The sequence below is a fragment of the Scedosporium apiospermum genome (assembly GCF_000732125.1).
Source record: "Scedosporium apiospermum strain IHEM 14462 chromosome Unknown SEQ_SAPIO_0098, whole genome shotgun sequence".
Taxonomy (NCBI): domain Eukaryota; kingdom Fungi; phylum Ascomycota; class Sordariomycetes; order Microascales; family Microascaceae; genus Scedosporium; species Scedosporium apiospermum.
The window spans coordinates 34,258-53,270 of NW_015971799.1; the positions used below are offsets into that span (position 1 = coordinate 34,258).

The 19,013-nt window shown below is 51.3% G+C and overlaps 5 protein-coding genes and 2 pseudogenes across 5 annotated transcripts; 4 read left to right on the top strand and 3 right to left on the bottom strand.

Annotated features, from left to right (window-relative positions):
* Positions 1-117: 117 nt before the first annotated feature.
* Positions 118-726, bottom strand: SAPIO_CDS5187 (uncharacterized protein; the record flags this gene model as incomplete). Its single annotated transcript, XM_016787563.1, has 3 exons — positions 118-179; positions 278-384; positions 530-726. 3 exons carry the CDS (start codon positions 724-726, stop codon positions 118-120), a joined length of 366 nt encoding a protein of 121 aa, XP_016642578.1.
* Positions 727-1,123: 397 nt separating this feature from the next.
* On the top strand, positions 1,124-1,895 carry SAPIO_CDS5188 (uncharacterized protein; the record flags this gene model as incomplete). The annotated part of the gene is made up of 4 exons (XM_016787564.1): positions 1,124-1,356; positions 1,450-1,465; positions 1,538-1,674; positions 1,760-1,895. The coding sequence occupies 4 exons, from the start codon at positions 1,124-1,126 to the stop codon at positions 1,893-1,895; spliced, it is 522 nt and encodes a 173-aa protein (XP_016642579.1).
* A 1,851-nt stretch (positions 1,896-3,746) lies between these two features.
* On the top strand, positions 3,747-4,235 carry SAPIO_CDS5189 (annotated as a pseudogene; the record flags this gene model as incomplete).
* Positions 4,236-5,349: 1,114 nt separating this feature from the next.
* Positions 5,350-6,213, top strand: SAPIO_CDS5190 (uncharacterized protein; the record flags this gene model as incomplete). The annotated part of the gene is made up of 3 exons (XM_016787565.1): positions 5,350-5,370; positions 5,439-5,610; positions 5,753-6,213. The coding sequence occupies 3 exons, from the start codon at positions 5,350-5,352 to the stop codon at positions 6,211-6,213; spliced, it is 654 nt and encodes a 217-aa protein (XP_016642580.1).
* Positions 6,214-7,266: 1,053 nt separating this feature from the next.
* On the bottom strand, positions 7,267-9,796 carry SAPIO_CDS5191 (Hsp70-like protein; the record flags this gene model as incomplete). Its single annotated transcript, XM_016787566.1, has 4 exons — positions 7,267-7,466; positions 7,551-8,922; positions 8,985-9,089; positions 9,185-9,796. 4 exons carry the CDS (start codon positions 9,794-9,796, stop codon positions 7,267-7,269), a joined length of 2,289 nt encoding a protein of 762 aa, XP_016642581.1.
* Positions 9,797-15,297: 5,501 nt separating this feature from the next.
* SAPIO_CDS5192 (Hexokinase hxk2) lies at positions 15,298-17,230 on the top strand (the record flags this gene model as incomplete). Its single annotated transcript, XM_016787567.1, has 4 exons — positions 15,298-15,394; positions 15,505-15,584; positions 15,673-17,011; positions 17,133-17,230. The coding sequence occupies 4 exons, from the start codon at positions 15,298-15,300 to the stop codon at positions 17,228-17,230; spliced, it is 1,614 nt and encodes a 537-aa protein (XP_016642582.1).
* A 509-nt stretch (positions 17,231-17,739) lies between these two features.
* SAPIO_CDS5193 lies at positions 17,740-18,819 on the bottom strand (annotated as a pseudogene; the record flags this gene model as incomplete).
* Between the last annotated feature and the right edge of the window lie 194 nt (positions 18,820-19,013).

A 19,013-nucleotide genomic window follows, 5' to 3' on the forward strand; every position in this document is an offset into this window, starting at 1 on the left:
GCTCGCGAAAACGCCTTCGTAATTCTACGCACTGGGCTTAACCAGTCCCGTCACCGTTTCTTCTATTTGTTTGTCGGAAAGGCCTTAGAAAACATGTCAGCCGGTGTGTACGCAAGCTTAACTAGGGATTTGACAATGGACGATACCCTCTAATGACTGAGTCTTCTCCTGGCCGAGCTCTGTGAACCGTGTCCGTGTTAGTCCTTTATAACACTCAACCGACCCATTTTAGAATTTCGAACAACGAAAAAGAGGGGCAGAGTAGTTGGCAGCATACCGTATCGAGCATACACGCGTGGTAGGGTGCCCGTGCCCTCGCGGATCAATATCGGTACATGGGGATTGTTCTTCTTCATGATGGGATACGCCCGTGTGAGAAAAGACCTATAAAAATGCATTCAACCTATTAGCTGCTGAACTTGTCGGAAGGCAACGTTCCCCTGAAGACTAAAAGGCCCTGAAGGGAAACCTGTTCAAGCCCGGTGGTCCCCATCCCAGATGTCCAGCAACAGGTCAGGACACTACTTACCGGACGGCATTGCTGTGCTCGGAGGTCTGGCAGAAAAGGAACCGAAGCTCCTTAACTGTCTTGGTGAAGGCGTATCGGCCTGACATCTTCGGGGTGTCTTCGGGTTTGGTGCGTGTCGGGTTCAATTGGAAAGGCGGCGATCCTGAAGAGTTGCGGTCCCTGGACAAGTTTTCCCGCTCAAACATCCCATTACGCATTTCTGCGATGATGGTCTCCGCGATGCAATTATCCGGAGCGGATAATCATTAAACCGCTGATGCTGACATTCGTCTCCCAAGAACATCAGGATTGCTTTGATTGGCCCAAGCGATAGCAAATCAAGATCCAATATGAGTCACCATAGCTTTATTATCTAATCATCACCCACGTTGTTTGTGGGTCACCCTTCAAAACTCCGTTTCTTAACCCCGACCCAACCAAAAATTGGTATTGAACTCCGTCCCTGCATCCTCAACGTTTGCGATAAAGCTTGATGATTATCAAGCCCAGCATCTCTCCGACTGTCGATAGGATATAAACCCCCTATCTGATCGCCGGAACCCCCGACTCGAATCCTCACTGCCCAGGAACGTCTGACAGGATAGCAACGTGACCATGTCCGCAACCAGAACCTTCTTTAACGCCTCGCGGCCTCTCTTCCGCCAGCCGTTTGCTTCGACATGGAGGACAACAGCACGTGCTAGCCCTTCCAGGGCGGCCAACTTCAGAAATGGTACCAAAAACACCGGTAGGAGGTGGCAGAGTACTACTGCTGGCCCCGGGGCCCGTGAAAGTTGGTTCAAACGCATGTGGGATAGCCCCGTTGGTCTGAAGACAGTGCATTTCTGGTAGGTTGCATCTTTGGATCCTCTCAGCAAGACTGCCGTATAATACCAAGGTCATGGAGCTTAACCTATATCTGTACTAACAATTGACTATAGGGCTCCTATGATGAAGGTGTGTCGGCTACGAAGAGCCTCTTCCTCTCGGTTATCTCTACGAAGCAATATGCCTAACCATGTTTTCTAGTGGGCCCTTGTCCTCGCCGGTGTCTCCGACTTTGCTCGGCCAGTAGAGAAGCTGTCATTTACTCAAAACCTTGCCTTGACAATGACGGGGATGATCTGGACGCGATGGTGTCTCATCATTAAGCCTAGAAATATCTTGTAAGTTCTGCCCGCATATCACCTGGCAATCCGAGTTCCGTTCTTACCAAGAAGAACTTGCTAATAATCACTTTCGTTTTGATAGGCTCGCCGCAGTCAACTTTTTCCTCGGATGCGTTGGTTTGGTCCAGATTACCCGCATCGCCATCTACGAGACAAAGAAGAAATCCACTTCAGCTGTACAAGATGTCAAGGCCGAGCCCAAAGAGGTGAAGGCATAGAATGAAATGGCATAAATCTAAAGGGGGTAAAGGGGGAAATCTGATAACTTTGGATGTTGAAATGAAAACAATGAGCAGAATTGGAGGTACTGCAGTGGAAACCGCCGACCCTACTTGTCCTACAATCCTGCATTCCTGACGTCTACATCTTTTCACACTATGAGTATCTTTCATCGATCACTAGATGTGTATATTGTTAAAGGTCACGGTTAATAGACCTGCAAAGGGTATCTCTAGTATTTCTAACTTGCCAAAAGGTAGATCTTGATGCGGAGAGGGTTATGTTTCAACACGAGTGTAGATTGGATACAATCATCTCTTCTGTCGAGCGAGGGCCTCCAAGGCCTCGGCCCCTCAGTCGACACGTCTCTAGAGGCTCAAACCCGGAGACTTGTCTCCAGGCGGGAGTAAATCCATCCGAATCGTTATTGGGCTGAAGGAATCTACAGCCAAAATCTGGAGTGATGAGGAGAGATCGCTCATGCCTTCCAGGAATGTACTCACGTAGCGTTGTGGAATTGGCAGAATTTCCCTCCGTGCTTCTAACGCCGAGATAGCCGGAACCGGACCGGACCGAACCTCCGCGGTGTTATAAATACCGAATGACAGTCCGAAGGGAGGTCGTATGCGGATTGGAAGGCTAGAATTTCCAATCTCTTGGCCACATTTCCAAAGTACCTGTTGACATGAAGGGCGACCCAATGGTGCTACTCACAGCTTGTCTGAAGTCAATGGCTGGAGCATGGAAATCCTTACTTCACTCCAGAACATGTGGCAGTCTGTCTGCAGCGTGACGGCTTTCTTGCCCATAGTTAGCGGTAAAAAAAAACTGTTTAAGCATCGAAGACGAATCTTCGGAATCGTCGCCAGCTAGCGGCCTAGTCCCAATTAGCATATCATCAAACAATGGGGCCTCAGGCCCCTGGGCGGGATGATTACCATCCTCAATTGCTTGTTGCCAGCCGCGTCGAATTCACATGCCTCCCGTCCCTCTATCGTGCCGGGTACGCGCAGGTACAGAGCCTTTCGGCATTCCGGGTTACCGAGACATCTTCGCTCTCCATTTCCTCCTAGGAGATCTGAAATCATATTTTCTTATCCTTTAAAGCTCACATGAGATCTATTAATGGCGAAATATCGAACGGCTTTGTAATTGTTGTTTTGGGAAGTCGAGATGCTGATCTACGAAGCAGAAACAACACCGTTGAATCCCCACGGAGATACACCGCAATTCTCGAAGGCCTGAGCTGGATTTACCTCGAAATGCGTGGTTCCTTGCTGGGTCTTCCGTGCACCGTGATCGATTTATATTTGCAGGGGAACATGTAAGAGTCAGGTCTTGGACGCTTGGCATATGCAACTATCGCAGGGTGGAGCGTGTAGCTTCAAGCTTGAGCTGTTTTAGGGTCGTCGAGGTCGCGATGATGTCAAATTATGTTGATCAATTGATTTGATCGATTCCTCCTAGGGCTTTTGAGTCGATCATGGGTGGTTGATGAAACTATTAGATAACATCAAGATTAGCAGTGCATGAACTAATGCACTTCATAGACATATCAATTGATCAACGTTTCCAAAAACAAAGAAATCTCCAAACCTGGGGAACTTTAACACCTTCACACCTTCACCCATTCTGAAAACCTGCACACTTTAATACGAAGTGGTTTGTATCGTTGAGCGCCGATTGCTATGGCTACCTCACCGACTGTCCCGTTCTCAGATCTCCCTCTGAATTCATCGGCCAGGATTTTGTCCAACTGCCTTCCGACGCCGACATATGGAGCTGGTGGATCTATGACTGTTGCTTGTTCAACCTCAATATCCGCAGCTCCTGAGAAATGTTTAGCAGCCATGCTCCAAACATTCTCCTGGCCTCAATGGAATAAATTCTGCCCCCGTGTCACCAATCTAAAGTCACCACCCAATGCTAGTTTCCCCGCCTCAGTTTCTCAGCTCTTAGAAGGACGACATGATGTCCTTGCGCCTGGTTCCCAAGTCACCTTCGAGGTGCACATGGACCTCGATGAAACGGTCAGCGTTAATCAACCTATTGTCATCACGCATCTCGAGGAGTTCGAAAGGGCTGGCAAGAAGGGTCTGCGCGTCGCATGGAGAGCCGGAGGTGTTATGCCAGCATTCATCTTGCGATCAGAGCGGGTCCAGGAGTTTGTACAAAGCGATGAAGTGGGCGAGGAGGGAGGGTGCGAGTATTTCTGCTGGGAGACGTTTTATGGGGTGATTACACCCGTGCTTCGGTTGAGTGTAGGCTCGAAACTTGAGCGCGGGTTTGATGCATGGATGAATGGTTTGAAAGACTTTCTTGAGAAGGAGAGCACCTGACGGACCATGATGGCAGATCAGAGCCATAAGGTGTGGGCTGGGGTTTGGTGCTGTGGTGTGGAATATTTCATCCTCAGGGAATTATTATTTCCTAAATGACAGCTTTGGACGACCGGCCAAAATCCCAGCTTAGGTCAATTATAATCTAGTAACCTAGCAGCTCCTGCTTTTGCCTGTACTCATCTCGACTCGCTTGAAGACCACATCCCCTTGACAATGTCAGCAATGGCGCCACTCGTGAGATCGGGATCCGGCTCAGCTGGCGGAGTCATGGGATGAAGGGTCCCCCAGGTCTCTGCTCCCACCAGTTTACGCTGTCCTCAAGCAGATCACATTTGCTAGCTAGCTGACGCGAAACATCCTTCATATGATTAGAGGCTGACGAGAACAGCATGAAGACTGGTTCTACCGTTTCCAACCACGGGAATGGCATGACATCGTTGGGGTGCGGAAAGGGCAGAACAAAATAGTCGGGTTGTATAAGACTGGACCATTGCAGTTGGTAAATGCTCTCTGTAGAATGAGCGCCTCGACGCCTCGGAGAAGAGAGCTTGAGCGAATCCACTGGCTCTCAACTGCCCAAGAGACACACCCAACATGACCCACTGTCCGTCGATCGACCGAGTCAACTTGCATAGATAGCTTCTACGCTCCATAATTCACACTATTGTCAGTGAAGCTAACTATAATGATAGGACCATTATTCTGATTGATAAATCAGGAAGTAATTGACTACAAAGTGGAAAAGGGTAAAGAAAAAAAAGAAGAAACCCATTGACCTCGAGTCCCGCGGAGTTGGGGTTTGAACTGTCCAGAAGGTGCCTCTCCAAGGTTTCATTAAAGATAGACGAGAGAATTGAGTGGTTTCTGGCGCAGATTGGGTTGCGACACAATTGCAGGACTTGATTCCCCGGAACTCGGACAATCACTTTTCCGAACCCCGCGCTCCACGTCCTTTCAGCACTGCCCCGCGATGCCTTGCGAAACTGGGGAGTTGCGACAGGCCGGTTGAGACAAGCGTACGAACTGCATCTCGGCGACTTAGGTTCGGCTGGGTAAAGGAACGTTCCCTCTCACCACACTCCTTAGACTGTAACAATTCTTTACCTCCACCATGGCTGGAGACGAGCATGAGGTTCGTACCATTTCTCACTTAGTCCTTGATAGGCTTCCTACATTTCGCAGCTGTACTAATCCGAGCAGGGGGCCTCGAAGAAGGAGCAGCTCATCGAAGCTTGCCGCCGGAACAATACCGATCTTTTATCAGAAATCATAGAAGATTGCTCGAGCGAGGAAGAAATTACGCGGCTTCTCAACGATACGACGACCGTCTTGGGAAACCATCTCTACCATGAGGCAGCTCTACAAGGGAACTGTCAGTATAGTGCTTCTCTTATTGCATTTCTACGCCATACGTACTCCAAACAGTGCTGCACTGGACTTCGGTGACTCGGAAAGATTTGGGGAGGGGGGGTTTGAATGAGAGCTTCACTAACGCCTTCGAACGGCTCATTTAGACGAAGTAATCGACATGCTCCTGGACCAGCCCGACTTCGAATGCGATCCCATAAACCGTCGCGAAGGCGATACTCCCCTACACTCCGCCATCCGATGGATTAACTCCGAGCCGCTCGCCCAGCGACCATTCGGCAACTCCCTCGTCGATATGATGCTTGAGGCTGGCTCCAATCCCCGCATCAAGAACAAGGGCGGCCTCACCCCCTACCAACTAGTTGACCCTACAAATACCGGCCTTAAGGAGTTGATACAGAAGCACGAATATGCGGCCCTTAACCGTGGGGATTTCATCCAGGCAGACGTCGGAGGCGATACTGCGGCGTCCACGAAGCCGATTGTTCACCATGACTATCACGCAAACGGCGAGAGTGACGAGGATGCTGAATTCAGTGGTAGCGACGAAGAAGAAAGAGCGGAGTGGGAGAGGAGAAAACGGGAAAAGAAAGCGAGGAAAGGCTGAGAATACTGGGAAATATAGCTGCTCTGTGGGCGGCAGCCCTTCGCACAACCTATAACAAACTCCGCCCGAGCACAAGAACGTGTAAACTCATATTCGGCATGGAGCTTGCTAGAAGAGCATGTGGTCCTTCTTCAAGATCTACTGCAACCGGACACATTAGACTATGCCTGGTCGCCTGCCCCTGCCATCACTGGACGCTGAGCGCCTTGTTGCTAGTTTTGATTACTACGATGGGCCTGCCCAACTATCCCCTAAGCTGCTCAACCACCTCTTTCTCTAACCATGGCATAGTTCGTCTTGCTATATAGAAGAGTTCTTTTCTTTCGCCCATTCTCGCTTCTTATATTCGTTGGTCTTACTGGCGTGAAGAGGTTAATCTTGTAAAAAACGTTTCCATACTGGCAGTTCTTGTGACTGCACTAGACATCGACCTATACCCCCGCAAATTGGCTGATTCAGTATATATCCATCGATTGGTGCTACTGGATTCAATGATGCAGAATAAGGCTGGGAGGCCCGCTGGTAGGCCGACCAAGGACGATGTCGTCGAAGAAATTTGATATCTATAAACTCAGAATATTCATCAAGCCATACACGATTGTAACACCGTCCTGCAACCCCCCTCCTATCCACCACCTTTTCGCTATTAACGAAGTATTGAGACATGTGCATAACGGGGAGCGTGAGGGAGGTCGATCGAAATATCCTCCGTCATGCCATGCCATTCTCATAAAATCGCTCCTAACCAGATCCAACATCAAAATAAAGTAATGCCCACCAACGAGCCCGTCTCACTAGCAAACCTAGATTCTGTCTCCTCCACAATATGTACGCTGCGTCTTGTCGAATTTTAAATCCACGGCGAAGAGAGAAATGCGGTCCGAAATTGGGCCGTCCGTCTCACCCACCACTCAATCACTTGCACTGTAGGATGGCAACGTTCTTAAGGTATCATATGATGAATCGCCGGGCTGGGTATCTAACAAGAAGAACAAGGCGATTTCCGTGGCTTGAAGTGCCGTCTTCTCCGTTTCGGTTCTTTTCTCCCCTCCTTTATCGGAAGCGAGCTCGGCACCGGCCCATAACCTCGCCTTGGCATACCAGCTCCGCGCTAAACTCAGAACCATCGAGAGTAAGGTAGATATCAAAGTACACTCGGTAGAACGTTCCCTGGGGCGTGTCCATTCGCTCAAAGTCCTTCTCCAGGTTCTTTCGAGACAAATCCGACGTAAGCGTGACAACTTCCTTGATCCCTAAGTGAAGAAAACAAAAGTTAGCATCGTAATACCTTGTCAACGCGCCCATTCGCGCGCAACAAGGGTAGTTGGTCAACTTACGAGGATCCTTAGTGTATTCGGGGCAAACGTCATCGTCGCATGCGTATAAGATATCCTCGTACATGAGGGTGGCACCAGGAGCCACCTGGCGGAAGAATGATACTTTGACGGGCTCACCAATCTTGACCTTTTGACCCTTTTGCACGAAGATTTGTCGCGTGAACTTGCACCGATCCTTGCCATCGAGAGAGGGAACGCGGTAAGCTTCGGGATGGTATCCCTCCTTGAAAGGCTGGAGAGTAGCCATGAGGTAGTGTCGTCGAGCAACACGGTGAGTGATAACGCGCTCGGTGATACCGGCTGTGACTGCACCCTTGACAATGGCTGCCACCGAGTCCATGGGTCGGACAACCTTGGACTGGAACTGAGGCGGAACATGTAGCTTGATCTGCTGGAAGAGATACTCAGAGGCACCGAAGCCTCCGACGACGAGGATATTCTGGAGCGTCCTGTTTTGCGCCTGGATAGCAATGATCTGGTTCCTCACAAGCTCCAAAATTCGATTGACGACTGGCTCGAAACATTGCAGAATTTCCTCGTTCGTGAATGTCATGTATCCTTCCTCAATGCCGGCCTCGGGGAATTCGGCCTCGATGCCCACGTCGACAGCCCATTTCTGGCCATTATTGCGGAAATCGGCCTTGATACGGTTCTCAAAATCCATGATACACTTGGCGTATACACGGCCGGCAGTCTTGGAACCATCGGGAAGCTTCATCTTTCGAATCTTCGTGCGAAGGATGTTGCTGAAGTTGCGGTTTAGGGCTGTCGAGCCGCACGAGTCGCCAGATCCGGCCGTGCACTCGGCGACGGTAAACGGGTTTTCGTCTTCGACTTCATATGCAATAAGATCGACCGTACCACCACCACAATCGACAATCAAGACGGCATCGTGCACCTTGAGGTTCAGGAGACCAGTCTTGGAGCAAAATAGAGCGGCGGCTTCGGGTTCGGAGATGAGGGTCAAACGATTATCATTCTCGTCTCGGAGGAATCCGGCCTGAATGGCGGCGGAACGAGTGGCAGCCTTCCCGGCGTCGTTCCAAATGGCAGGAACAGTCAGGTAATACCGAATGTTGCGTTCCTCTCGGTTGAAGACCTCACCTAGAGTCTTCTGTAGGGCTGAGCGCATGGCCTGGCGAAGCTTAAAGAGATAATCTGCCGCAACATCGATTTCGGACTTCCCGGGTGGGAGCGGGGGCAGGTTGATTGGGTCGATGTACGTGTTTCCGCTCAGCATCAACTGTAGCTTAAACCATTCGACCTTTTGCACTCCGGGTTTGGGATATCCAGTGGGGGCAAGAGCATCGGCAATATCGGGGCCCCATCCAACAACCTTCTGATACTGATCGTAGTATAGCACAGTCGGAATCTGAGCCCATGGCCATGATTAGCTATCTACTCAACGTACAGCGGCAAGTTGTTTGGCCGAACCTTTTGCTTAGTGTAGGAGCCAGCACCGGGCCACTCGGTGATGATATCCTCCTTGGCTTCGTTGTTGGTCGCGAAAGCGAATGCAACTCCCGAAAATGTCGTGCCCTGTTCGTACATAACCGCTGGTCAGCTAATACTGCTATACACTGAGGAGAAACTCTAGCGTTGGGAGGGCTGTGTCTAGGGGGGCGGGTTCCTACAAAATCAATGCCAACAATTAATTGGGCCTTGCTGCGGCTATTGCCTTCGACCTCGGCGGGGTTTCCAGGTCGATGATATTGGGCCATGGGAGCGCCTGGTTGTTGCTGCTGCTGCTGCGGAGGCGGCGGGCCAGGAGGGTAGCCAGCGGGTGCGCCACCATAGCCAGGTGGTCCTCCCATCGGGGGTGGGCCACCGGGAACGGGGGCATGAGGGGGATAGCCCGCAACAGGGGCTCCCGTGTTGATCGGAGGCGGGCCTCCAACCATTTGGCTCGGGGGAGTTCGTGTAGGACCGGGGTGAGTTAGAGGGCTGGTGCGACCGAGGGGAGGTTGACCATGAAAGTTCGCCGTATAGCTGGGCGGTCGATTTCCGGGGGGCGGGTGATTCATGGGGACGTTGGACACAGAAGCGGCGGAAGAAGACACAGAAGAGGCGGGAGCGTGGCCCAGAGGCGGTTGCGATATTTGAGAGGGAGGAGGAGGGGGCAGGCTGGGCTGATAGCCTAGCTGGCTCGCGGGGTTGTCAGGGGTGGAGGGCGGACCCTGGATGCTGGCGGTGGATTTCCGTTTACCGAAACCGAAAGATTTCAGGCGCGAGTTCATAGAATTCATAGGCAGGACAAGGAGGGCGGGCAGCGAGGGGATATGTCTGAGAAATCGAAGGACGGGGGAAACAATATGAGGGGGAAGGACTGCGAGAGTCTCCCGAGTGCCCTGGGGGGATGCGGGGTGTGTGTGGTGGTGACTTGGGGGGTGTGTACGAAGTGGGTAATACTGGACTAGTTTGTCGGTTCCCTCGTCAGCCGCTGATGGTATGGGAGGGATGTCGACAGAACGGGAAACAAGAACAACTAGGACTTGGGGGGAAACGGTGTAGGAATCAAGGGCTAGGATGGCTGTGCTTCTTCTTCAAGAGCACCGAAACCGACCGAGAGTGTGATGGCGACGAAGTGACAGTTTGAAAGGTAATGCAAGGACAGCAGACAAAGGTAGGTACAATTGTAGAGGAGGGGAGGGGTTCTGCGTCAATTAGAAGTTTGGCAGTGAGTGCGTGGGGCAGAAAAGGCAGAAACTACGAAGGTACCTGAATCCATCAAAATCTGTCGAATCGATTGATCACAGCCCGCTAGCCCCCAGAGCCTGAGACTTTTACGGAGTACTACAAGCACGAAGTAGGATTAGGATTCATAGGACCTCCCCAAACTGATTGAGACTAAGATATCAAGGAAGAGGGGACTTGTTTGATACCTTGTTCATCCACGACTTGGTTGGTGGTGTGGCTGTACCAGAGCTGAAAGAACTAATGCGTTCTCGGCACCCATTGTCGAGGTCCTGACCCTCAAGAACGGCGCAACTAGTGTATTTTATGCAGTCTTATTTGGGAATTGTAAGGCTGAGCACTTGTCCGTTTCGTCGTGTACCTCGTAGCACCGTTACCAGTGACGGATTGAGGATGCAGCACGCAGTGCGAACGAGGAACTATTAGTGGCGAAAGGACTGTGGTTGAGCATGGGTCATGGGGGGGAAGTATTGACCGTCAATGAATGGAGTCTTTATCGTACTGCCCAACCCAGGGCAGTTCTCGACCTCGAACATATGCCCGCCAATAAGTCTATGATTCCGCAGGCTGATTCTAGATGTCGAGTAGTCCTCACATGAGAGACGGGAGTTGAGTCTTGGGTTGGTAACAGTGGATTGTGTCGTCAACACTATGCGTACTTCGTATCCTTGGAGCACACGAAGGAGCCAGAGCCTGCTGGTTGTAATCATAATAGCGTGCACCCACTGGAGGTTCGTAACAGATCAACAATGCCCCGTCTTACTTCGACCTTGTACTCCGAGTGGTTTCAAGTACTATGTACTGAGGTACTCGATGTAGACCTCTCTGGCCGCGCAGAATACCCCGCTTCCGACCTGAGGATGGCCTGGGAAGGCATTGCCTGGCCTGCTAAGCAAGCCAGTCCGTTAATATGACATGCCGTGAACTGTCCTTCGACCCCAAGTCCTCGGCTTGTCTGTTCAAGGAGAGGTTCAGTCTTTCGGGTACCGTTACTGATGCAGGTTCATTGATTACTGTCTGAGGTGCTTAACATGATTGGCATCCATGGCGACACTGCATTGGACATGGCCTGGCAATTCGAAGACTGTGAAGGGAATCCAGGACTTTTTCCTAGGACTTTCCCCACCGTCCTGGGCTCTTGGCCACCCAAACGGTAAACCTTCTTGTACTTCGTAATCAAACCGATTGATACTTCAAAGTTGTACTTGATCACAACCAGAGCCCGAACCGCCAGAGAACTCGTATTATTGCGGAGTGGGCAGCATTTCCCTGGTTAAAATTTGTGCATCTAATTTCTTCATCCTTGGCCTTTATTGGCGGACAGGACTTTCTCTATTACTGGTAATGGTGATGGAATCTATCCTGGAGAACAGTCGGGGATAGGCTCTTACAGTACATACGCGATGCAGATTCGAAGGACTTACGGACTTGTCATCATCATCGGCACTACACAAGGCTGAGAAGGAAGAGTCTACTTTCTTCATCTTCTCCGACCAGCAAATCCATCCGATATTTGGCACTCGTGTGCTGAGCCTTCCAAGGCTCCACTTTGGCGGGTGACAACAAACTCCGTCCGAGCGTGGATTGAGGCTCAGCCCGCTCAGTCGGGGAAGCTGGCAGTTCTGTCGCCTGTGGGGTGTCATGCCCTGGCCAGACCAGGCCGTGGCGTGGGACGAAGCCCTTAGCTCCCAACTTGCGATACGATCCGCCTCTTTCAGAAGTGTTGACCTGGCTGGTCAAACTCGCAAATACCCGGTGAATGCAGCCACCCTTCTTCGTTCTTCGTATCGACAACCAGAGGAGGCTTCCACCCCCGCCTCTCTGTGTCTGTTTCCGGGCTCGTGAAAAGGCACTACAAAATAAATTCAGCAGCAGCTGCAGAAAGCTCAAGCATCATGTGAGAAGACATCGACGCAATTAGTTGCTCTGGTTCCCTCATCCACTCCCTGTCCTTGATCTGGTGCACACCGCTTCTACGTGAGTTTGAATCGGACCCAGTCCCGGCTTGCTCTCTGCTCCGTCTTCATGCAAGCCCGCTTTAATGAAAACTTTTTGAATTATTCTGGAATGACCCGTCGCGGAATTCGAGGCGCTCTCGGGCATTCTGGACCACGACTCGAGTCTGGGATTGACATGTACAGTCTGTTGTACGTCTTGATGGAGCTCACTCCTCATTAAACCCCATCCTCCTGTGTTACTTCGGACGCAGTGAAGTATGAAATAGGTGGAACTCCACGTTTCTCGTCAATTTCATCGAAAAACTAAAACCGCGATGCTAACCCCTTTCACACACTCGTAAAAATGCACCACAACCATCTATTGATCTTTCGTCTAATAAACTATTGCCTGGCTGTGTGGCGCTATTTCTTATGTGCGCAGCGTGGATCGATCAATGCTGGTCATCTTGCCGTTGGCTCGGCGAGTCTCTTGGTATTCAAGCGGGGTATTAACATATATATCCTATTCACATATATTTATATTCTAGGAGGCCGTGGAAGATGAGAGAAGCAAGAAAACAGAAGCCATTGCTTCATAGTTCCGAATCCGCTGTTTCCGGGTTGATGGCAGACGATGAAAAGCCCCGTCATATTAGCATTTCCGTCCGTACTGATCGTCCTAGACCTGAGCATCCCAAGCATTTCCTTGCCAGGCTGGCATTTTCGTCCAATTTGATTAGTAACTACCCGGCTGTGTCAATGCTGAATTAATTTGAACTCCTTGTTTCGTACTTTTGTAATTAACTGCCTATTCTTCAAGGGGTGGCATCGAATCTACTGGCACCGGCACTGGCAGCCAGCAGCTGCGCTATTAGAACCTCCACTTCATCGATGTAGTATAGCAGGAGAGTAGTGTAATAGTGGAGTGTGAATGATCCCTATGATCTGCAAGTACAATTTGATGCGAGCCCTGGCCGACCCAGGTTTAGCAACATCAACTTCGATTGACCAATGATGCATATATTCATCGAAGACCCAAGGTTTTCGGCACTTGCAGGTCATGCCTGCCACTCCAATATAATCCCCAATCTTCCCAATTCTCTCCTTGCTGTGTCGAGTCCTCAGCATGCATCCACCACATTGATTTTGCCCTCAGGTTTTGCTCCGAGATCAAGGTCTGGCTCAACACTCGGTGGAGGTAGTTTGCATCCAAACTCCCTCTCTACCTTTGTACACATCCGCATTTCCTAACACGCAACGCCTTGACCTCCTCCTTCATACTCCCCTGCAACATCTCCCAAGTTTCGCTTTTTATACTGGTCCCTTTCGTCACGAAGCTCACACATTTCTATTGCAAGTTATTTTGTTCTCCTTTCAGACCTAATTCGCCACCGCCGCCCTTATTACCGCTGGCCCTTCTTTTCCCAGCTTTCCAAGTGTCGTGGGTGTAGCAGAACCTCGAAGCACGGTATCCGGCCCTTCTCCTAATGCGCCGACGCCACTGCCCTGCCTGGAGATAACATAGAACGCTGCTGCCGACCTAGAACGCTCCAGGTTGCAAGTCCGAAGTAGCGATCGGGAGGGCCCCATTTTACAAGAACCCGCCCAGGGTTTCCGTCACATTCACTTCATACCACCGAGTTAAACCCATTTTTCGCCACATTTAACCTAGGAATAACTGGACAGCATTCGATGCACTGCAAGCGCCAGAGCCCCAATTGACCAACAGGAGGAGCAGGAAATTTAGAACCCACCAGCCTTGCACTCGACAAGTCTGCATTCGGAAAAATTACCGTCAAGACGTCCTCCCCATCAGACACGGACGAGGCGGAGGCTGGCGCCGCCTGGCGCCCAGTCGACCCATACCTGGACACTCCGGATGGCAAGTCTCATGTCGAGGAGGACCAGTCGTGGAAGGCCGGCGCCGCTTCTGAAGGCTCAGGGACTTTGAGTCTGTTCTGGTCCCCCAATATTAGCATCTTGTCTGGCTTCCTCTTCATCCTTGCTCTGCTGGTAAGTAATAATATATTCTCCTTCACTTCTGGTAATAATCCGGATTCGCTTTCGCTTTACGCTTTGCGCTTTTTATTTAAACATCACGCTGGTCTCTCTTCCTTACGATTACTCTGCCCTCTGCCCCTTCCCATTACCACATCAGCCAACGATTCCCATTCCGTTGTGGATCCCAGCATCGTGGTCTTATGGTGTGGGTTGCCCAGCTTCGGGGTGGCGATTGACTGAGAAGGCCAGTGGGCAGCGAGCTTGTTTCCCGTCCCTTCCATGCGCAGTCTCACTGCGTTTTTGTGTCGATGGACCGACGCCAAGCGGCATCGAAGTCTGGGACTGCACCATCTCCGTACAAAGTAGTCGACGCCCTGCCAACCACAAAGCCGCCGAAGCAACCCCGCCCCTTGTCTTCGGTTCTGTTATTACACTTAGGAAGCTTCTAAGTCGACTTTGTTGGCTCTGCGAAGTAGCATTTGTAGTCTCGTTGTGTCCACTCGTACGACCCGTCCAAATGGGTCAAGCCCCGAGTCTGATGCAGCCATTGCGACCTCCTGGCACTCATTGATGCATCATAGACGGCTGGTTATGGAAACGAGCCGTTACTTCACGCCGGCCAATGTCCCGAAGCTTCGCCCCCATACTCCTGCTACCTGCCACACTCGAACATGACCTTTCCCCGCATCTAGCTCAGACCTGATCAATTGTTGGCTTCGAGATGTGTGTGTTCATGATTCCCCCAATTATCCACTTTTAACCACCCGAGCCGCGCTGCCCACAGCAAAGCCTTATATCATGCGACTATATCAGAGCTCCTGCCCCTCCATATTCTTCATCCGATAAATTCCTCCTTGTCTGGCATCATACCTGCGCAAAAGTCGTCGCTCAAGAAGCTTTACTGACCATCGCCGACCGCTACCTGTTCCCTGTACTAGACCTCACAGCTTTTACTCCAAGACGCCAGCCGCCTACGACTCTCGGCCAAATTATTCTCGTCGCAATTCTCCCTTGGACCCTTATTCCCTCCCCCTTCGCAGCTCCTCATCCAAGAGCCCGTGTGCGAAAATCCAGCGCCCTTCCCTACCGTTCTGCCGACCTCGAGACTTCTCACAATGGCCCTCGAAGCCGAAACTAAGAAGGTAGTCTCCCAATTCGAGCTCGCCGATCAAGATGTCAACCGCGCCACACTCGAGTTCCTCCGACAAATGGGTAAGTCGAAAGGATGGGCAAGATTGAGAGTTTGTTTTCTACAAATCTCACACATTTGATTCGATCGTGTCTTGAATGTGCATTGAAGCTGACTCCGTCCCCCCTACTAGACGAGGGGCTCAAGAAGGATGGTACAAGCTTGAGCCAGATCCCCACATTCGTCACCGGCGTGCCAGACGGGACCGAGAAGGTAAAAACCCTCCCCTCCCAGACGATCGCGAGAACTCTGGCAGTAGGAATGCTGATGCGAACCAATTTCTAATACCACCTTGTAATAGGGTCTCTATCTTGCCGTCGATCTTGGAGGCACAAATTTTCGAGTATGCTCGGTGCAGCTAAACGGTGACACTACTTTCAATCTTACCTATGATAAGGTTGCAATTCCCAAGGAATTGATGGTCGCCCAAACTGCCCGTGAGCTGTTTGCCTTCCTAGCCAAGCAGATTGAAGAATTCCTAAAGAAACATCATGAGGATCATTTCGCCGCCCAACTCGCGAAACGGAAGCCTGGCAATTCTCATGGAAAAGAGTCTTTTCGACTCGGCTTCACTTTCAGCTTCCCTGTAAACCAGATGGGAATCAATAAGGGCGAGCTTATCCGTTGGACCAAGGGCTTCGATATCCCCGATGCCGTGGGAAAAGATGTTTGCGCACTCCTCCAGGAGGAAATTGACAAGCTTGGACTTCCCGTCAAAGTTGCAGCCCTCGTCAACGATACCGTTGGCACGTTAATGGCCCGTTCGTACACCTCCACGGGGAGGGCCAAGTCGATACTGGGTGCTATCTTTGGGACAGGAACGAACGGAGCTTATATCGAAAAGCTCTCCAACATCAAGAAACCTCTTCAAGGCATCTACGACAAGTCGACGGGCGAGATGGTTGTCAACACGGAGTGGGGTTCTTTCGATAATCAGCTGAACGTGCTACCCACGACTCCGTGGGACAAGGCCCTGGACGAATCGACGGTTAACCCGGGCTTCCAGATGTTTGAGAAGCGGGTTTCCGGAATGTTCTTGGGCGAAATTGTGCGCCTTGCGATTGTTGACATGATGAAGAATGAACAGACCTCACTATTTCGAGACGCCAACTCCAGCTTCAATGACTGGAAATCCGTCACCACTGTCAGCCCTGAATCTGGCCTCCTGAAGCCGTGGGGACTTGACAGTGCCGTCATGTCTGTCGCGGCCTCCGATAACACGCCGGAGCTCTCCACCCTTCGGCAAGTACTGGAGGACACCTTGGAGGTTTTTGCGCCCTCCCTCGAGGATGCCCAAGCCTTCAAGGCCATAGCAAACGCTGTGGGCCGGCGCGCTGCTAGGCTATCTGCGGTTGCTATTGGTGCGATTGTGTTGCAGTCCGGAAAATTAAGCGACCCCAAGGAAGATGTTATTGACATTGGCGTGGATGGAAGTCTAGTCGAGCACTATCCCTTCTTCCGCGATATGATATACGATGGCTTGAGGGCTATTGACGGCATTGGCCCCAAGGGCGCAGAGCGTATCCGAATTGGGATTGCCAAAGATGGCAGTGGTGTAGGCGCCGCTCTCATTGCGCTGATGGCTGCTAATATGGAGAGCAATACAGACTTTGAGCAGCAGGACACACCAAAAGAGAAAGGTACGTGGCTCAACATTAGCAGCCATCCAGGCCCACGGCCCCATTAGTATCACACAGTATTAATGTTCAATAGTAGATTGAGGAATTTGCATACTGACAGGCTCTGTTGTTTTTCGTCTAGGGGAGGATTTGATTTCGAGCACTGCATTCACAGTAGCGGGCGTTGTTGGTATTGTTGCGCTTGCAACACTCTGGTTGGCGAGACGCCAAAGAGCATAGCATCATGAATGACTTGAGTTTTTCTTTTTATTTATTTATTTATTTTATGAATGAGACCAATGGGCATGGCACTTACTTATGATATTTCTAATTGCCTTTGCTTCTGCGTGTTTTGGTCTGGAGAGTATTGATTCCTATTATCCTGTTCATTCTGTATCAATGTGTTTCATCAGTATAAATATATTCATATACGTATGAAATCCAAAATATGTAGGTTCTCTAGATTGCTCAATTATAAATGTCACAAAGCTTTTAACAGGTCCCTCTTCACATACAAGTACACCCTGTGTCTTCACCACCAGGTCAACCGCCTTGGCGCAAAGCATTGTGTAGTGGGAAGATCGGAGACGCCTGGCGCCTTGTTTATCATGATACGTTGTTCTGTATATTATCTCTAAATTCAATCGTTTTCAGTCATAATACATCCTTCTGATGATCGTTTCCATCGCTTACTCTATGTCTAGATACATATATGGAAATAATATCACCGGTCGGGTCTTACCGGCCATCTAGCTTCCAAATGCCCCAGCAGGATAAGCCCTATCCCTCTTCTTCCTAGCGGTCGAGCTACTTCTAGAGCTTTGCCCCGAGCTACCTCCACTCGCGCGTCCACCTGCCTTTGGCGGGGGCGCCATGTCTGCGGGGAGGTCGTTCCACTCAGTCTCCGGTCTCTGGTTTTGGAATGACTGACCCGAGCCAGTTCTCGGGGGCGGCGGTGGGCCCCTCGGAGGCAAGTTGGCGAGTCTGACGGTCGCGCCAAGAGGCAACGGTTGCGCAATTGGCGGAGACGAGTTTGACGGTATCGAAGACGGAGCAGCTAGAGGGGATATGTCGCGACGAACGACCCAGGCCGAGTCCGGGCGGAGTTTGAAGTAGTAGCCCTCTACCGGCTTCGGATCCGACGTGAACCCCCTGGACTTGTACCACCTGAGTCCTTCTTCGTTTTCTGTCCAGGCGTGCGCATAGACGGCTTGGACGTTGAGGCTGGGATCGCGCCGTACCGTGGCGAGTACTTCGTCGAGGGCCGCGGTGGCGAGACCGAGCGCGCGATAGGGGGAGAGGAGGCAAAGAGATTCGATGTAGAGGACTTGATTCGCGTCTTCCGAAACATGGCCAGGCGCCCTGGCGCCAGCGGCTACGGTCGCATCGTCAATACGACAGACTATGCTGCCGACAACCTTTGACGACGAAGGTGACGAGGGAACATCATCGGACCAAGTTATGGCGCGAGAGAAGAGAGCGGACGCGGCGGGGTCGAGCATGCGTTGATAGAAGGTGTCAGGGTACGCCACGGGGAGGAGGAGGGAGTTGATGCGACGAAGGGCGGTGATGTCGTTGACGGAGATGGGCCGGATGGTCGCCTGGGGGTGGGGGTGGATGATGGGTGGGATGGTCGGGGCTGCGGCGGGAGTGACTGGCTGCGGAGGGGCGGATGATGATGACGGAGTGGACGGCGGCTTGGCGGCGGGGGGTTGCTGGGGAGGCTGCTTCGGCGCGGTCGAGGGAGGAGGAGCGTATTTGGGCTGCTTCTTTTGGTTCAGGAAAGAGAGGATGGACGACTGGGTCGTCTTGGCTGTTGGGAGAGACATGGTAGAGGCGGGCTATCGAATGAATTCGTTTTCACTCCGTAGCACGAGGGAAACGCAGGGTTCGCGACGAAGGAACGCGGGTGAGATGCGAGTGGCTGAAGGTGAGGAGAATAACAATAATAACAATTTGGGAAGGCAAACTGGAAGAAGCAGTGGGAATATAAAGTCTCAATTCAGTCTCCAATCTTGTTGCC